The 18831-nt window shown below is 42.6% G+C and overlaps 7 protein-coding genes across 7 annotated transcripts; 5 read left to right on the top strand and 2 right to left on the bottom strand.

Moving 5' to 3' along the window:
• Nucleotides 1–1862: 1862 nt before the first annotated feature.
• EAF01_003200 (uncharacterized protein) lies at nt 1863–3536 on the top strand (the record flags this gene model as incomplete). Its single annotated transcript, XM_038911454.1, has 2 exons — nt 1863–2604; nt 2668–3536. The coding sequence occupies 2 exons, from the start codon at nt 1863–1865 to the stop codon at nt 3534–3536; spliced, it is 1611 nt and encodes a 536-aa protein (XP_038772689.1).
• Nucleotides 3537–4466: 930 nt separating this feature from the next.
• EAF01_003199 (uncharacterized protein) lies at nt 4467–5618 on the top strand (the record flags this gene model as incomplete). Its single annotated transcript, XM_038911453.1, has 2 exons — nt 4467–5196; nt 5269–5618. 2 exons carry the CDS (start codon nt 4467–4469, stop codon nt 5616–5618), a joined length of 1080 nt encoding a protein of 359 aa, XP_038772688.1.
• Nucleotides 5619–6801: 1183 nt separating this feature from the next.
• Nucleotides 6802–9394, top strand: EAF01_003198 (uncharacterized protein). Its single transcript, XM_038911452.1, has 5 exons — nt 6802–7798; nt 7848–8928; nt 8993–9071; nt 9160–9201; nt 9263–9394. The coding sequence occupies exons 1-5, from the start codon at nt 6895–6897 to the stop codon at nt 9269–9271; spliced, it is 2115 nt and encodes a 704-aa protein (XP_038772687.1). The 5' UTR covers nt 6802–6894; the 3' UTR covers nt 9272–9394.
• Nucleotides 9395–9467: 73 nt separating this feature from the next.
• On the bottom strand, nt 9468–10970 carry EAF01_003197 (uncharacterized protein; the record flags this gene model as incomplete). The annotated part of the gene is made up of 7 exons (XM_038911451.1): nt 9468–9573; nt 9714–9942; nt 10054–10150; nt 10204–10298; nt 10390–10455; nt 10789–10897; nt 10959–10970. 7 exons carry the CDS (start codon nt 10968–10970, stop codon nt 9468–9470), a joined length of 714 nt encoding a protein of 237 aa, XP_038772686.1.
• Nucleotides 10971–11545: 575 nt separating this feature from the next.
• On the top strand, nt 11546–12175 carry EAF01_003196 (uncharacterized protein; the record flags this gene model as incomplete). The annotated part of the gene is made up of 3 exons (XM_038911450.1): nt 11546–11622; nt 11670–11847; nt 12068–12175. 3 exons carry the CDS (start codon nt 11546–11548, stop codon nt 12173–12175), a joined length of 363 nt encoding a protein of 120 aa, XP_038772685.1.
• An 868-nt stretch (nt 12176–13043) lies between these two features.
• On the bottom strand, nt 13044–14811 carry EAF01_003195 (uncharacterized protein; the record flags this gene model as incomplete). Its single annotated transcript, XM_038911449.1, has 6 exons — nt 13044–13654; nt 13704–13863; nt 13912–14140; nt 14190–14544; nt 14597–14685; nt 14747–14811. The coding sequence occupies 6 exons, from the start codon at nt 14809–14811 to the stop codon at nt 13044–13046; spliced, it is 1509 nt and encodes a 502-aa protein (XP_038772684.1).
• A 434-nt stretch (nt 14812–15245) lies between these two features.
• EAF01_003194 (uncharacterized protein) lies at nt 15246–17673 on the top strand. Its single transcript, XM_038911448.1, has 2 exons — nt 15246–15518; nt 15579–17673. The coding sequence occupies exons 1-2, from the start codon at nt 15302–15304 to the stop codon at nt 15989–15991; spliced, it is 630 nt and encodes a 209-aa protein (XP_038772683.1). The 5' UTR covers nt 15246–15301; the 3' UTR covers nt 15992–17673.
• Nucleotides 17674–18831: the final 1158 nt, after the last annotated feature.

Genomic DNA, 18831 nt, shown 5'->3' with positions numbered 1-18831 from the left:
GAGGTACCATTGCCTTATATCGCCTACTGTAAGATTTATACTTTTAATAGATCGAGTGGTTGAAGAGAGCCTTAGATATGGAAATATCTCTGAAAAGATTTCTACCATCAATTGATTGAATGACGCTCCGCCGGCCCTCTGGGAGCCACTGCCGTGGAGGCAGACTATATGAAAAGGAAAGAAAGACACCTTCGAGCGCAGCGAGCTATGGGGGTCTGGGGGTTTGCCCCCATCAGTAAACAGTAAACAGTATATATACATATAGACATATACACACATACCTATACTGTAAATCGAAGAGATTTTCAGATGACGCTTGATTGATTAATTTAATAATATAAGAGTAAACATAGATATGGTAAGGCGGTGGTCAATCTAGTAACAATTGAACTTTTTCTATCGATATACTTACTTATCACAAGCGAAATACTTAATTAGTACCGAGATCTACAGAGTCATGCTCCGTATAACTCAAGTCTCTACTGGGTAACTTAAATCATAGGTGGTAGGTATGGATTAATAATAAGTGATCTAGATGACATCAATCAAAAGTCGTTCAGCAGTGCTAGTATCTCTACGGCGTGCATGAGTACCGACCTAGGCAGTAGGTTGTACTGTATTTTTAGCAATTGACTTTATCCCATCAATACCGTTAATAAGTATTTGTGACCTGTAGCTAGTGCTTGTTGTCATCCATCAAGGAAATACTGTCGATGAAGTAGATATAGTTTCGATGAGTAGTATCTCAGTAGGCGGATAAATATAGATAGATGAATGATTAATACACCCACCCACCTACCTAGATACTGCTGTACCAATGAAATCTTCCATAAAGCATTGCGGGCATCCAGGTACCAGCATTAATGTCTTCCCCCTTCACTTTCCCACACATTCATCAACGTGATTTCTAAATCATTTGGTACTCTAATCCACACCTTCCCTATTGAAGTTTAGCTATCTAATCTTAGCTAACGCACTTGGAGGGCATCAACATCTTCGGTTCAATGAACGTAACCAATTTGTTAGACTGGAAACGACTAATAATTAACGTCTTTATTGACAAATTAATTTCTATCTCGCCCCAAGGTCGCTGAACATCAGTGAATTCAATCTTCGGAATTCGAACTTGTCCCCTCCGATTTTGAATATTCATTGTTCTTACCATCACTCGGTTTTTCGAAAGGGTTATATTGGATAAGAGAGATAAACACAGACTCTCATACTATTCTGTTGTCCGTGGGGTTCAAAGTCGTCAATAAATCTTCCTAGGGCTTCCCCCCTCTCGAAATCATTGCTGAGTATTCGCAATCAAAACATTCAAAGTATGCAACTCTATACGGATTTCTTCCTCAGACATTAAAAAAAAAGGGGGGAAATTATGTTCAGTCTCTTGAGATGGTTGGCATTTCAGGGTTTTGGTTTGGGAATAGGGATGACAAATTACATGTCATTACTTCCCTATTCTGTATGCGAGATCTCTGGCTGATGTGTTTGTTATTTATTGTAGGAAAGGAAAGTTCAAGGAAAATCAACGAAAAGTTAATTCCGTCCCTCAAATCGAAGAGAACAAATACATTTCTGCCGTACGCGAACCTTCAGAAGAGCGCAAATTTAGTCTTGGAGGTAGTTGGCATGTCATGTCCTCTTTCTCGGTGATGAACACAAGTATGAAATTCTCATAGCGTGGCACCTCTCATTATTGATTCCGCCACTCTTAACTACCAATTTGGCAGCAGCAAACAACCACACATTTTCTCCTGACAACAGGAATCATGGTGGGCTTTGTCTCATGTATATTGCATTGGCTGATCTCTGTATTTGAATGCTTGTTAGGCTACTCTCCGTCCGAATCATCGCGAGCTATGTCTCCAGAAGTTGTATCGCCGGCACATCCAGAACGTCCTATTAGACCTCTGCCCAAAAGAAGTCTCCGTGAACGCCTCTCTCCTAATGTCGCCGAATCAATCAAATACCCGCCCGCACCTAAAACTCAAACTCCGTTGTTCTACTATCCATATACTGTCCGAGATGAGGTTGCGGCAAGCGCTCTGGTAGAAGCTGCACATCCAAGTGAGCGCCCGCAGGCAGATAATATCGATCAAAATTATATCCCTCGGCGGAATGGAGAAGATCCAGAGAGTGAAGAGGAAGAGGTTTTCCGTACTACGCGACTTTACCCAAGACAGTCAGTTGATAACTCTGGTCCTTCCTACCGCTATGTTCAGAAGCCCGATTCCAAACATTCAAATCCTCACCCTCCTGGCTCAACTGCTTCTTCTGCAGATGGTTATGACTCATTTGAGAATACAAATAATAAAAAGAAACGCAAGATTCCTACACCTGGAGACTCAAATATTAATGGGGTTCATCTCTCAAACGATTTGGCAGGAATGGGAATATCTGGTCCAGATGAGGAGGATGTCAATGGTTCAGGATACTATCATGCTGGTGGCTCAGTATCTCAAGGGTTGTCAGGTCCTGGAAGAGGTAGATATGGCCGAAATCGCAATGGTAGAAGCCCTTTAAGGACTCTATCTGACGTTTCGGGTAACTGGGGCAATGGCCGCAATTCCAAACAACGACAACCCCAGTGGCCCATACCTAGTAAGCTTTCTTCCTCTTAAAAATTCAGACTGTGCTAAATTTTTACTGATGACGATTGCAAAGACGAGAATGCAGGGATCATCTCAACTGCAATTGCAAACGCCGAGAAACAACCTCCAATGACTCCACCGAGGGGTCAAGAGAATATCAGTTTGTTGCAACAACAGGCATCGAAGAAACCGACCCCCACTTCTACTCAATTCACTTTTACTTTTGATTCTCAAGTCCCGGCACCAGGACCTTGGCCTGGATCAACAAATACAAATATGCATCAAAGTCCTGCTGCGAGGTCAATGATGACGCATGGAACACAGATAGGCTCAAACATGCAGACAAAATCTCAAGAATCGGCGCAAACGCGGAAGCAAAGTGTCCCTCGAACAGCACCCCCAAAAAGAACCCGACGTCGAGCGAGCAAAGAGTATGAGATCGCCGCTCGCCAGCGTCGTCAACAACAAGAATATCAGAACATAACTCATCCTCCTAATCCTGAAGATATTTGGATTTGCGAGTTTTGCGAATATAAGAGTATCTTTGGCGAATTCCCCATGGCATTGATTAGGCAGTATGAAAGGAAAGACAGGCGTATTAGGAAGCAGGAAGCAGAGAGGAAACGATTATTGGAGAAGGCAAAGACGAAAGGACGAAAGGGAAAAAAGGGTAGCAAAGCTGCAGCAAAGTCAATTCCGCAGGATCGCCAAAATCAACACCAAAGCCCTCAGCAAGGTAATCCAGCCGATCAAAACCACAGTCAAGGAACACAAAGTGAAGACTATCCAGACGATGAGTATGATCAAGAGTACGCCCAGGATCAACCCACTTCTCCCACGACTTCTTCATCTTTTCGTCCAACTGAAGTCTTACAGAATGATCAAGGCAAGCGCATCGATGGAAATCCCGGAAGAAGTAGCGATGGTCGAATTGTGAAGTGACGGTTCGCCTGAGATTCTATCTATCATGATGATAGTTCTTCTATTCATCAGTCCGAATCATTCACTACTTTACATAACGATATCCCCCATAACTTTGCGCGGCCTGGTGTGAGGCAAAGCCAAAATCCCCATTCATCTTCTCTTTTACATCAGCATAAGCATTCAGATTCAAATCAAACGCTCCATCAGCGATCCTTACGAATTAGCATTAAGCATCAGATACCTTCGCGTGTTTCGTCTTCATTGCATCACTCCTCTCCAGCGAAAAATTTCAAGGGATGGACCAATGGGTGGAAGAGGCAGACAAGATGTTATTAATCAACATACCACAGTTTTAGAACCTACTTTATTGTACATGCACAGTATAGCTAGATCTGGGTTGATAATATATCTCTTCCTACCAATTTTTCATCTCACTGAAGTTCTACATTGTTCTAAAAGCGAGTGCCAGTGCTAGTGATATAACAGATAAGTGATTTTTTCGTTCAGTATCAGCAATCAATGTATTGTTGCTCCTCATGTCTTCTTTCCAAAATACTGAAAATATAATAATAATTCTCTCAATTATACACTGTTACTTCGTTCCTATGTGTTCTCTGAATGATGATGTCAATATATCCCCGCTTAGCAGGGGTCGTTTGGGCATGGAGTCAGCCTTGGGACGCTAAGCCTTATACAGATGGTGGCTGTGTGATCATAGTAAGATGCTACTGGTACCTAGGTAGGTAACAACTTCCTGGATGACTCGATTAAAGCCACTACAAAAACATAATGTAGCCTCATGGAAAGCTCAAGTACTTTGTATTTTTCTATTCTACTTCGATTCTAAACTTTACCATTTTCCTTTATTGACCTCTATTTGTGAAAGGGCCCTTCTCTGTTAACAATAAATAATATATCGTACATACAAATATCACAACTAAACTCACAATGTCTTTTCTCTCTGACTTAAAAGGCACAGCCTCGCGCCTTACAGGCTCTTTCCAAAACAGCAATCCCAAAGAACAAACGATCAAAGAACGGAAAGCGAAAAGTGGAGGTGGGAGAAGAGGTTACGATGTCGTCAAGACGAACTATACATCTCTTCCTGTTGAGATCCCGGAGGATTTTTTGAAACCGCTAGAGAATCCAGAGGAGACGATTACGGTGGAGAGAATTGAGTTTGAGAAGACGGTTTTGAGAGAGTATAGGGGTGCGTATGCGGTGGTGTTGGATGGGGTGATGAGTAGAGAGGAGTGTGGGGAGTTGATTCGGTTGGCGGAGATGAGTAAGGGGGGGCATGGGAATTTGGTGGGCGGGGGAGGAGGGGGTGGTGATGGGGGTGAGAACGAAAATGAGAATGAAAACGAACTCAAAGGACCAGAAAATAATGGATGGACTCCCGCAATGGTAAATGCAGGTGTGGGATATGAATTTCTCTCAACGGAATATAGAAATTCGGATCGAATCATCTGGGATGAGAAAGAAGTGGTGTCACGTCTTTGGAAGAGAGTCCTTCAGGGAAAGGGTATCAAAGAGGATATTGGAGTACTGGAGGGGAAGAACTGGGAAGGATTGGCTAGTTTGGGACTTAGGAATGGTGAGAGATGGATGGGTACTGAACAGGGAATGAATGAGCGTATGAGATTTTTGAGATATGGCCCTGGACAGTATTTTAGAGGTTTGTTTCTCATTTCTTTTTACTTCCCTATCACTGGAGGTTGAGATCTATTTGTCTAACACAACAATATAGAACATGTCGATGGCGCCTACGGAAATCCAGATGGTAGCGAACGATCTTTCTTTACCATTCATCTCTACCTTAATGATTCAGCGCAAGAACTCGAGAAAGATCCTAACACACCTAAATTTCCAAAAGATTCAGAGATGCTCAGAGGAGGGGCCACGACATTCCATTCGAAGGATATGAAGGAGAGGTTGGATGTTGATCCGAAGGTGGGAAGGGTGTTGATCTTTCAACATCGGAGATTGTTGCATAGTGGGGATGACGTGGCGAGTGGGGTTAAGTATACAATGAGAAGTGATTTGATGTTTAGATTTGAAGATGGGTTAGAGGGGGAGGATGATGTGGTTTTTGGATAGGGGTGGGAGGGATGCTGGAGGTATACCTCTGGGGAATGGAGTGGGATGATGGAAGTATGTTATCTGGATCTTTGGGGAATGCGTTCTGGTATTGGAATAGGGATCAGATTCGCAAATAACTACCATGACGGGGGCTCTTTTATTCATGTTCAAGTCTATCCCCATACTCAAACAAGTCCTTTGACCTTGTCCAGTCCATCTCCTCACAGATTTGTCGATGAGCAAAGAAATTGAATACTTATTGTGCGATATTCGTGCCACCAACAAAGTATCCTATGAGTTTATACTAGATCAACATATAGTTACCGCAGTCCACACGATCCAATCGATCTCTCACCCACAATGTATTCTATCCGAAATGGCAAAAACCCAGTTAGAGACAATTCCCACCGGTATCAAGGTAATTTCCAGTTGCGCTCTTCATGAGGCCATTGACTGCGCTGGTGGAATAGATATGGAGAGTGATAGAGGAAGTTTAGAGTTGATGGTGGTGTGGTGATGTAGTGAGAAGGGCAAGTATGCTGGATTGGAGTTTTCTTTGATGATCGGTATTCTAGGATAGAAAATATTGGGTGGGAGATATGATGTTAGAAGGAGGAAGGTTTTGTTGGTGCGTCTTGTAATCTACTCTTTGGATAATCTCGCCGCTGCAGAAATAGGAATGTGAGGTTCGAAGTGGTGATGGAAAACATCATACCAAGCGGGCAATCAACATCTTTCACATATGGCCGAGATTATCTATTTGCGCAGCTGATTTCCCGGAGAAATGGCTCAGATAGGTAGCCTTACTTGGGAGTTTACCTAGGTATGAGGATGAAATGATCAATAACAAGACAATGTGACTCCCTGGCTAGGTTGAAACTTCAACGTAATCAACCAGACTTGTTATTCATTATCGCTTTACATCCATTTTTACCCCTTAAGTAATAAGTAAGTTTATTAGTTGCTGAGCTACTATTCCGGAGTGAAGTTAGAAAAATGACCGTTTCGCTCGGCACAGCAAGAGTGTGATTAAGTTTTTATGGAGATTCTAGCTTGGGTTTAGCTGGTTTCCTCTACCCCAGATATGATTCGGCTAATGCTCGGCCCCGCATTAGGACGGTTTCCATCGGCCATCAATTCAACAACTCAAGTAATTTCGTAAATAAATCTTAGGGAATTGAACAAATAAATTTCTTCTTACAATCAGCGTTTCTTCGTTCAATCTCAGCTTTATAACATAAGCCCAAGCCACAACTGATAAACCCCAGAAATTACTCTTTAAATTGATGTTCAAATGCATTCAGCAACCAGATCTCGAGTTCTAGCTCGAGCTCTCCTCCCTTCCTTTTCCCGACGATATGCCACCACTCCTACAATTACTCCCATTACTTCCGTTCTCATAGCTAATCGTGGAGAGATTGCTCTACGAGTCGGACGCACAGCTTCAGATCTCGGTGTGCGATGCACAACAATCTACACGGATCCCGATGCCAATTCACAACACGCACTCTCCAGTCCTTTCGCCGTAAATCTGGGTGCTGCGAATGCATATCTTGATGGGGAACGAATTATATCTGTGGCAAAGGAACAAGGATGTGAGGCTTTACATCCGGGATATGGATTTTTGAGTGAAAATTCGGCGTTTGCGAAACGCTGCGTGGAAGAGGGGTTGGTGTTTATTGGACCGCCTTGGAAAGCTATTGAGGCTATGGGGAATAAATCCAGGAGTAAGGATATTATGATCAAGGCGGGTGTACCTTGTATACCTGGATACCATGGGGAGAATCAAGAACCTCAACATCTACTTAATGAAGCGAGGAAGATCGGCTTTCCAGTCATGGTGAAGGCTGTGAAGGGCGGTGGTGGAAAGGGTATGCGTATTGCACAGACTGAAGGGGAATTTCTTGAGAAATTGGAGAGTGCGAAGAGTGAAGGCAGGAATTCTTTTGGTGATGATGTCATGTTGGTTGAGAAATATATTGCTACGCCCAGACATATCGAGGTACAAGTTTTTGCCGATAAACATGGACACGCTGTTGCTTTGGGCGAGAGAGATTGTAGTTTACAAAGACGTCATCAAAAGATTTTGGAAGAAGCACCAGCACCAAATTTAGCGGAAAATATCAGACAGGATCTTTGGGAGAAAGCTCGCGCTGCTGCACTTGCTGTGGGATATGAGGGTGCTGGGACAGTAGAATGTGAGAAAATTTTCCATTCAATTTGTCTCGAAGCTAACCGAAGTTCCAGTTATATTCGACAACGATACTAATGAATTTTTCTTCATGGAAATGAACACTAGATTACAGGTCGAACATCCCGTGACTGAAGAAATTACCGGAGAGGATCTCGTATCATGGCAATTTAAAGTTGCAGCTGGTGAGCCATTACCACTTGATCAAGACACGATAGCTCAAAGAATATCTGAACGTGGATGGGCCCTTGAAGCACGAATTTACGCAGAGAATCCGGATCAAAATTTCATGCCTGATTCTGGAAAGCTGGTTCATTTACGAACACCTGAATTATCGGAAAGTGTTCGAATAGATGCGGGTTTTGTTCAAGGAGATACAGTCTCATCAAACTACGATGGTATGATTGCAAAACTTATCGTGAGTGGCCCGACAAGAGAAGTAGCCATACGAAAACTTCATGCAGCTTTACAAGATTATGAGGTGGTTGGTCTAAGTACCAATATCGAGTTTCTCAAAAAGATTTGCAAGAGTCCCGCATTTATTCGAGGTGATGTTGAGACTGGATACATACAAAAGCACCACGATGAGCTCTTCGTAAATGAGGCCATTGAGCCTGAAGCATTTGCCCAAGCTGCTCTTGGGATCTTATCCCAAGAACTTTCTTCCGCGACTTCCAAATCGATCCAAGGTCCTCATGGCGAGGCAATCGGTTTCAACTCTCACGTACAGCGCGAATTTAGTTTCACAAAACCTATCATCCAACCATCAAGCGAAAAGCCGGAAATCTACCACGTAACCATTGACCAATCTGACCGCAATCTGTACAACATCACAGTGAAAGGACCCAATGTCGAGAAATCATACGCAAACATCGTTAGCGAGCCAAAGTCTCCTACCATCTCAACTTTCTTCCCTCACACTAGAATTGAAAGCACATTAATCAGGCAAGATGATAAAGTTACACTTTTCCAACAGGGAAAACAAATACAATTACAATTGGCAACGCCGGGATGGTATGAGAAAGCATTGGGGTTGAAAGATGTGAGAAATAGTGTGGTGGCGCCGATGCCGTGTAAGGTATTGAGGAATGAGGTTGGAGAGGGAGAAGAGGTGGAGGAGGGACAGGCGTTGGTTGTGTGAGTATTTCTTAGGGTTGGAAATTTGTGAGATGTTGATGATGCTAATGTGTGGAATGTATAGGATTGAGAGTATGAAGATGGAAACGGTGATTCGAAGTCCGCAGAAAGGTGTCGTGGCTAAGTTGGTGCATAAGGAAGGGGTGAGTGGATATTCCTAGGTTTCTGTCTATTGATCTCGAGGTCAGGGAAGGTTTTTAAGGAGTATATGCTAATGAATCATGCGAATAGGATATTTGTAAAGCAGGTACTGTGCTTGTGCTATTCGAAGAGGTATGTTGGAATTCTTGCTTTCCTTTTACTGTGCCTTGGAAACTAATCATGTGTCACGCAGCACGAATAATGATTCAACATAAATATGGAATCATGCGTTTGAGATGATCTTTATGAATTGATGTATATTAATTATGATTAGTAGATGAGTTTTACAATGCATATAAGAATAAAGAAACAAAACACACATTGAATTTCATCACATTCACATTGCTGCTGCCGATACTCCTAATTGTGCTATCATACTTCAATATCTCAACGATCCATTATAATTTCTCTTCCTCCTGAACCGGTACCTCAACAATTTGATCTACCCCCTCGTATTCTGGGAGTTGGAGATTATATTTCTCGGAAATTTCGGGAGTCACGAATCTAGATGTCGATGTAAGCTTTCTTAATCCCTTGGTGTCTACATATATTTATCTCCAGCTAATCAAACCAGACAAACGAACCAAACCCAACAAAAGCAACAAAAAAGTAACAAAATCGGGAGAAAAGAAGGAAGAACATACCTCCCACCCAAAAAATGTCTCCCCTTAAAGAACCTCACCAAAGGTTTCGGCGCCGTCAAACTAATCAGATACTGCGGCATGAAGTTTGCGCCGGGACCGGAAGATGGAGGACCAGTGGCGATGTCCCAGGATGAGGGCGCGTCAATGGATGTTATGGGGAGGGAAGTGGTTTCTAGAGCGCGGATTATGGAGGGGAAGGGGTCGCGGATGCTGCCGGAGAAGGAGAAACCTAGAGAGAAGGGGTGGTTAGTGAGTGTGGGAGTTGAGGGAGGGGAATGGAAAGGAGAAAGGGGGCTGGGTGGTTGTTTGGGTGATAGTGACGGGAAGAGGGAAGAAATACCGAATATAGCATCAACGATGTGATCAGATTCTTTCAGAGCTTCCGAAAAATCATCGGTAAATGGAATCGAAAGATTGCGGAGTTGAGTAGAGAGACGCTGCAATGAATTAGTATATCTATATCTCACAGCTAAAATGTAAGATTTCGTACTTGATAGAGTTCATTTTTTCCTTGTTTGGGATAGTAGATTGTGGGTTTGTAACCGTAGTGCCAGAGATGACGAGCTGCTACTAGACCATCGCCTCCTGATTTGGGGGGGAGAATTAGTTTGGCGGTTTTTTGCGGGATGGAAATTGAGAGGAAATTTAGATTCAGATGAAGTCTAATTCTACGTACCATTGTTTCCGGGTCCGCATGCGACGAGAATTCTTCGACCTTTGGAGGGATGATGGACTTTGTATACTAATTGAAATTGGGTTGTGGTTAGTTATTGTGTTTTGTTTGGAGTAATGTGATATATGTATCAGATGGGAAGAAGTATCTGACTTGGAGATGCGTCTTTTACAAGTTCGCATGTCCTAATACAATAGATGACTAGATTAACAGAATCCATGGATGATATACTTCATACACTTCTATGAATACACATCACCACCCCCTAGTATTTTCTTCGCCTCTCCATACCCCCTTTGTTTTTTCCTCGATTATCCTCTCATATAGCTACATTTCCTTATAAATCACAACAAACCCTCCCCCCAGAAGAAACCCCCATAAAAGAAAGTAGAAAGTACATACCTGCTTGCGAAACACTCAATCCCGCCAACTCCATCAATTGATCGAGAGAAAATGCTCCGAGAGACATGAGGTCTTTATCTAAAGCTGCTGCGTTGGCGGCGGAGAGGTACTATGGGATGTTGGATTTGTGTTTGGTTTGTGGTGGGATGGAAGGGGGGAGGAGGGCTTACTTTTGCTGCCATGATGAGTGGTACGATGTGATGGGATAGGAGTTGAGGTGTGATGGGATGGATGGTTAGATGGATAATCAGGATTTGCAGTTGTAGTTGTAGTGGTAGTCTGATACTTTGATAATTTAATATATCAGACGAACGGTCGGTTTTGATAGATTGATGATAATTGAGTACTTATACGATTCCAATCAATTGAAACGGCAATCATTCAGTAATCGATGGAACGACAAACTAATCCGTTAAGTTAATACTTTTCTCGAAAGAAAGACAGAAATAGACAAATAGATCAATCAACTTGTATTATATATTTCTTCTCTCCAGATACAAAAATCCCAGAGTAGCCATCCATCTTCAAAGAAGGTCACCCACCTATCTCATCAATCCTCCTCAAGTACAATTACATCACTACCCCTCCTCTCCTCCCACCCCCTGCCCACAAGTTCCACTCCCACACCCAAGAAATCCCGCTACCCGAAGAATCTCCGAATCTCAAATAATTTCCCTCATCTACAATACCATATCTATCACATCACATCACAACCTATCCATCTCCCTCCACGAAACCCCAACCCCAAACAAAAATAATGGTTGTACGCATCCGACTCGCGCGCTTCGGCCGCAAAAGAGAGCCCTTCTACAACATCGTTGTTGCACAAGCCCGGTAAGATTTCCTTCCCCCCATCAAACATCACCACTAATCCCCCCCAGCTCAGCCCGCAACTCCCTCCCCCTCGAAGTCCTCGGCACCTACGACCCAATCCCCAAGCTCCCCGCAGACGGCGAGGGACAAAAATTCAAAGACATTCGTCTGGATACGCTGCGCGCAAAGTATTGGTTGGGCGTGGGTGCGCAGCCGTCGAAGACGGCGTGGAGATTGTTGAGTATGGTATGTTGTTTGAGTTGTGTTTATTTTTATCTCTGGTTATATTTTCTATCATTATTATTTGGAAAATTACAGGATGGAAATTGGAAATCCGAAGAATCGCAATATCCCCCCCCCCCCCCCCCCCCCCCCCCAAAATCTCCAATTCCACACCAAACCCCTCCCCAAACTCATCCCCCCCATCCCCCCTCAAATCCCAAATACTAACCCACCCACCCACCAGGCCGGCCCTCCTCGAACCCCAATACACGCCCCAATCCAAAAAACCCACGTCCCCCATCTCCAGCAAACCCATTCTCAAAAGCGATTCTTAGCTTGTGTCTATATCTAAGTCCTCTCTTCTCACATTGTGTGCTGCTGCTGTGAAACTGGGATTGGAACCGGAATGAGAATTCATCTCTCTATCTATTTTTGATTACACAAACGACAAACGTCAAGAACAAAACAAAACAATCAAAAATAAAACTACACCCATACATCTCGCGCATAATTAGAATCAGAATCCGAATTGGAAGAAATATGTCTATCTATCCATGTCCACATATGTCCGGTACGACGATAACCTCAAATGGAGATGTGAAATTCAATAAGCAAGGAAAGGGGGGATGATGTATGTGTGTATAGCATGTATGGGGCGTTTTACGTTTTTACTTTTTGACACTTTACATATCCTAAAAGATGTGCAAAAATGCTAGAAGGGAGGGAGGGACTCTATTTTGACGAGGAGACGAATGTCCATTTATATTCATGAACGATAAATAGGTCGATCAGTGGATGATGGATGAATTGTCGTGATAATATGGAATTACCGGATTTGCATGGACTGGGCGTCCATTTGTAAAGTTGAAAAAATCAGGAGTTAGGAATTACAAAAAATTCAAATCAAATCACATCACATCACATACCTATATCTACATCTACACCATTAAATCAATTCCAAAATTGATCGAAAATAATATCTCTTATTATGACGAACGGCCGTTATATATAATCCTATCCTCATGTCCAAACCCTGCCTATTTACATCCAAGTAGGTCCCCAAAAATTGTGGCATTAATGAATGACTAAACAACACCATGTTTGACTTTTATAATCCATGCCGCTTCCAAGATGCCATGATAAAACGCCCGGCGCCTTGCCAATTTATGATTTCAGATGCGATACAAACTTCAGAGGTGAATCTCCCCTTTCAATCAACTTTAATGCCCCTGGGCTGTGAAGAATAGATTGGTCGTTAAACAAATGACCAACACACAAAGACCATAGATAGCCAATGCCAACGAAAGCTTTCGTAAGATGGTTTTACGCCAAGTGATCTTCTTGATGGATTGACCAAGTAAACCTTGACCTTCCTCCTCATCTTCATCAGAATCTGTTTCGTCATCTTCTTTTGTTAATCGCTGGTGATGGATCGAATCTGATGAGGAAATCTTGTAGTAAAATAAACCTGGTAAAATGAAACTAATACTTGTACTTCCTGTACTTCCAACATATGCGAGGACTTTATCGAGTGATGATACAGTAACTGCTGTAAAATAGCTAAGGGCAATGATAATCGTGGTGATAATTGCAAATCGTGTTTCACTGATAGTATCGTTTCTTGCAGCTGGTCGTACACGACCACCAGAGAGTAAAGGAGCAGAGCGTGCAGGCGAACCAGTAGGCGAATGACTTCTCTTCCAGGAGTTTGGACGCCACTTCAAGACTGCATCAACTGATGCTCTACAAGGATGTACTTGAAGTGGATATGAGAACATGACAAGAATCACAATAGCTGCTTTAGCGATTGTTGAAGCAGTAGATGGAATATCTATGATTGTTAGTGTTGCGAGCTTGCAATTTCAATAATGAGCACTTACACATTCCAACAATGTTTCCCTTCACAGCGTTACCAAAAGATAGGTATCCGGTGATAGCGACCAAAACATATATAGAAGCAGCACTTCCAATACTTGCCGCAACAACACCTGTAGTTCGCTTGGGTGAGTTATCTTTGATTTCATTCAGAATAGAGAACATCTATAACTGTTAGTATACCAATGGAAAACTAAGGTGTTTACTACTTACATTCTGGTGACAAGTATAAGCAAAGACGATGACGGGAAAACTTTGTAACGTTGGGACTATTCCTGCCCACTCAACTCCTCTAATTGGACCCCGGTCTGCCATAGTATCTCCTTTAACAAAGTGGTATACTACGAGAATGACAAGATATCCAATAGAAACCAGAGCAATAATACTAGTATACTTCAAAGAATCCAAACGTCTTAAATATGAGAGTGGAATAACAACAAACCTAGAGACAAGTCAGTATAATCATATCAAAAGTAGAATGCCAAACTCACATGAAGACTGTTATCCAAAACTTTCGATCCATAAGAATTGGCATAGATTCTGCTCCCTGACTGAAACCAGTCGCAACTCCTGGCATCAGATCACCTATAATGATCAAGTAACTGACACCCACACCGAAGCATTTGATGGCAATCGCCGCATCGAAAATGACTGCTGCATTTGGGTAGGTGATTTGGGATAAAGCGAAAAAAGAAGCCGTCCCCCTATCAAGATATCTCGCACATCGAGATTGTAAATATAACCCAAAAGCAGCCATCATACCCGACCATATTATAACGAATGTTCCGAGTAGGATTCCCATATGTGACATCGCTAGGGGCATGGCAAGCGTACCAGCGCCAACGACTAGAGAGTTCAACATTAGCATCATCCCCAGAGAGTTTGGGGTAGAACATACTAGTGTTAAGAAGATTGACATTGCTACTAATCCAAGATGCTTGACCATGAGGCAGGTTCTGTTCTTTAATTGTTCGACTTGATTTCCTTCTGCACGCGACCATCAGTATACATCCTTCTTCCCATCATTTCCTCCCGAACATTTGCTTACCGTGGACCACGGTTAGATTCTGAGCTACTGGCGCTGGGCCCGCCCACAGTCAAATATGAAGCCATGTTTTAGTTGTGTTCCTCTCTCTTCTTTCTCCTCGAGGTGTCGGTGAGAACGTGCCAGTATGGGGAATGATTGGCGTAGGTATTTATGCGGAGCTTTCGAAGAGCTGTCCTGATCCTACAATTTTCTAAGCGCCACCATACCCGTTTGCATACGGTTGTGAATGTTGTGAGTATCGTCTGAAGTTGTGATCAGAGGATAAGTTGATGTATTCGTCAAGGGAGGTGAATGTCGCGCAATTGACTGGTAATCGCATGTAATGAGTGAGGACCAATAATCAAAAAGTGCCCCGTCAGAATAGTGATGAAGCGGAAGCAATCGGCAGTCTTCAAGATTGCGAGTGATCGCCAAGCTAAGCCACTAATTAGGCTTTAAACTTCCCTAACCTTATCAGCCTTGCTGTACATTTTTGGCTGCAGCCCTCTCCTTTCCCCAGATTATTGAGGAACATTAAATTACAATTGTTCCAAACATCCAATTTCACTTTTCGCAATGGATAACACATTCGACAAGACAGCCTCGGAAACTATTGATCTCTTAGAAGCCCGTCTTCGGAGGATAGAATATGCTGTGTGTGGTCATATTGACACTACATCTGTCACAAGTTCCGATGTATCTATATCTGCGTATGAACGACTTGCAGATTTAGAACATGTTCTACATGGACTTGCTTCGAAATCAAGGGTGATTCAGGATTTATTGCAGTTACGTGAGTCTATTGGGACTATCGGGGGCTATTCAGTAGTAATAACTAATGCGTTCGTTCTAGATGCCAAGTATCCCGACCTCTTTCAATCCATTGACCCAGACATACTACCTACCACACTCGACACATCCAGTATTTTATCTATCGTATTAGCATCCGCCAGCGCATATCCATCTACTGCTTCTCGATTAACATCTATTCTTGACATGCCAATCCCATCCGCAGAATCATCAGCTCAACTCATCGAATTGCAACCTCGAATTGCGAAAATCGAAGCTCTCCAGATGGCACAGAATGCGGAGTTATCAGCGTTGAGACAAAGAACCGCGGCGGTGATTCAACGATGGTATACTGTTGATATATTACGAACCGGTGAAAGTTGGGCAGAGTTGGAAGAAAGAGTGCAACATGTAGAGCAAAAGGTTCGAAGAGCCACAACACTGAAACAATTGGATGATGGAATAGCTCAGGAGTGAGATTCACATTTCTCACGGTCAACACGTTATCAGAAGCTTGACTTCTCAGTGGGAACATACCAAAGAGATACACGTCATGTTGAAGTTAGTGAAGTGAGATGGAACGGAAACGTCTCTGGGTCAGAGCAACATCGACATCTCGGTGTGATGATGATTGTTCTAGCAGTATTTTAGTAATTGCGGAGAGATACGTCCCAATATCTTGGACAAGGCGATGATACTACAGCTGAGAAATGGAAGAGTACGGAGGTTGTATGATCCGCGTTTCAGGAATTGGCTACAAAGATATCAACGGTCTGAGCTATGACGTACCAGCTATCATATGTATCAGTCAGATATATCTGTAGTAATTGTTGTATCACCGGTGCCGCCTGCGAAGGGATGAACAGCCGTTATTGCAAGAGCTTAGGAGCGAATGAACCTCATAGTTAGGAAGCACCATTCACACGTGTAGTTGAGTACATTTTTGAGCTGTTCCAATATCTAGAGAACAATTTTCTGCCCAGGACTGTGAAGTTGGAGTATCACGAATCGTGATAATCTCAGTCATGACATTGCATGGCGCCAACGAGTCTGAATTAGAAATTCCACGCGTGATGAGGATAATGAGACCAAGCACTACCACACAACAGAGCAGAGCAAAGCAAAGCACAGCACGAGCTATTATGATAAACGTGGGGAGAAGGCGCCCGTTGCTAGCAGAAGATCTTTTCTTCGTCTTTCTCCCTTCGATCATCTTTCATTTATTGGTGAGTGGTGAGTAGTGATGAGCAAAGTTTCAAACTCAACAGCTCCAATTTTCGATCAACACACAAGAAGGAAAAGATGATCACAATAGCTTGAGAAATACTCCGTAGTGATCCTAGATACCTGGTCCATGTTCCGAAACCTAACGGTTGAGAGAAAAGCGCGTTGGATGGTGGGACGTGGATATCGTCATTTGTGTATGGTGATTTTGTGGTGCAGGGAGAAAGAAGATTATAAAACCTTCTTTCGCGGGAATTGCCTCTTGACGTAATGGTATATTGTGTTGGGTTTGCTACCTAGGTAGGTAGGTATTTGATGTAGAATATAATATATAATATAATATATGTACTTCGTACGCACAGGCTATTAAATGTGCTTGCGATACTCGTAGATACTTGAGAGATGGAAATAAAAAATTGAAGGGTCCTCTGTGGTGTGAAGTATGATAGGATTGGGGATTGTGGTATGGGCAGTTGGATGTAAATATTGACATAAAAGCACCGTTCCCTCTCTTGGAAGATGGAAGATTGAAGATTGGACTTTATATAACTTGCATCTGCATCTGCTTCTGACAAGTATGCATGTAATCTTACGTCGAGGAGATAGACTAGGTAGTAGGGAACGTATGATTAACACAGCGCTGCACTGCACATCACATCACATCACAGCTGCCAGGAACCAGCACGAGCACACGAGCATACGAGCTTGCGGTCCGTGTTGTGCAGCTGTGCTGTGCGTGCTGTGGACTCTGTAGCGGTGCAGAGTCCAGAGGAAGGCAGTGCTGAGGAGATGGTAGTTGGTGATCTGTTCGTTATAAGTTATCATCGTATGGTGTGAGATGGAATGGAAGTATCTAGGTAGTAAGTAAGTAGGTAGTAAGGGTGACATGAAGATACCTAGGAGCGACTAGATTACACACATACATACATACATACATACAAAGATATACACAATATACTGATCAATATATTATACCTGTAAAAGTATCAGAAATACCAAGCAAAGTAGAGTGGAGTGAGGACCTAGTATCCATATTCCCCTTCATTAAGAAATTCAAAAAGAATTATTACTTCGTACACTTGCGAAAAAAATAAATAAAGTGAGGGTTTTGACTTGACCCCTGAAATGTGAAACGTGTGTGGATGGATGATCCTAAAGTCTAGATTTTTGGATTTTTGTGATGAGAAAATAAAAAATTGAAAAATGGATCGGAGATGGACCCTGGGAGGAATCGGATCGGAAAGTCTGGGAATCTGGGAGGGAGAGGAGAAAGGTATGATTTTAGGTATTTTATTTGGTTGGTTGGTTAGTTAGTTATTAGTTGGTAGGTTAGTGAGTTTACGGAGTAGTAGATAGGTTGGGAGGTACTGAATTATTGATTAATTTGAGGTTTATGGAGGAGGATGATTGATGGATGATTGATGATTGATGATGTATATTTTGTGGTATAATATAGATTGAGATTGAGAGGGGTATGATGTGTGTACATTGTATGTTATATTGCTTTCCAGGGCTTTGGAAGATGTATATACCGGTATACTCTGTAGTTAGTAAGTAGTAGGTCGATAGACACTCGATACTCCATAGATATCAGGAACCCAAATGAATTTCCACACCACTACCACTACCACTACCACCACATCTTTTACCTGACTAATAAAAAAACGCATCTCAAACTAAAGCAAAGAATTTCCCTAAAGCGTGCGTCGTACTAGATGGCCCCATCGTTTTTTCTCGTCTCTTTCAGCCAATGCCATGCGACGAGTTGGGGGGGTCAAATCTTATTGGAATGTGATACGATGGATGGGAGGAGAGAAGAGGATAATGAAAGTAGAGGGAGGTATTTCTAGTATCTAGTAAGTAGACAAGACAAGATGGGATATACTAATAAATTGGTAATGAATCTCATAATGAATACAGCTAGGTAGCTAGCATAAATCCTCCGCCTCACTCCAATCTAGAGAAGCATCTCTTCCCTTGCTTCTTGCTCGAGCCTTGTAAATAATCATACTTGTATGCCATGCTCACTTCCGGAGTCCTCGGTAGAGATACGCTCGCTATGAATGATTCGTATCTTTTTTTTCTTATTAATT

The sequence above is a fragment of the Botrytis porri genome (genome assembly GCF_014898465.1).
Source record: "Botrytis porri strain MUCL 3234 chromosome Unknown BPOR_004, whole genome shotgun sequence".
NCBI classification, from domain to species: Eukaryota; Fungi; Ascomycota; class Leotiomycetes; order Helotiales; family Sclerotiniaceae; genus Botrytis; species Botrytis porri.
The sequence above is the reverse complement of the archived record's forward strand: the minus strand, read 5'-3'. Positions and strand labels throughout refer to the sequence as shown.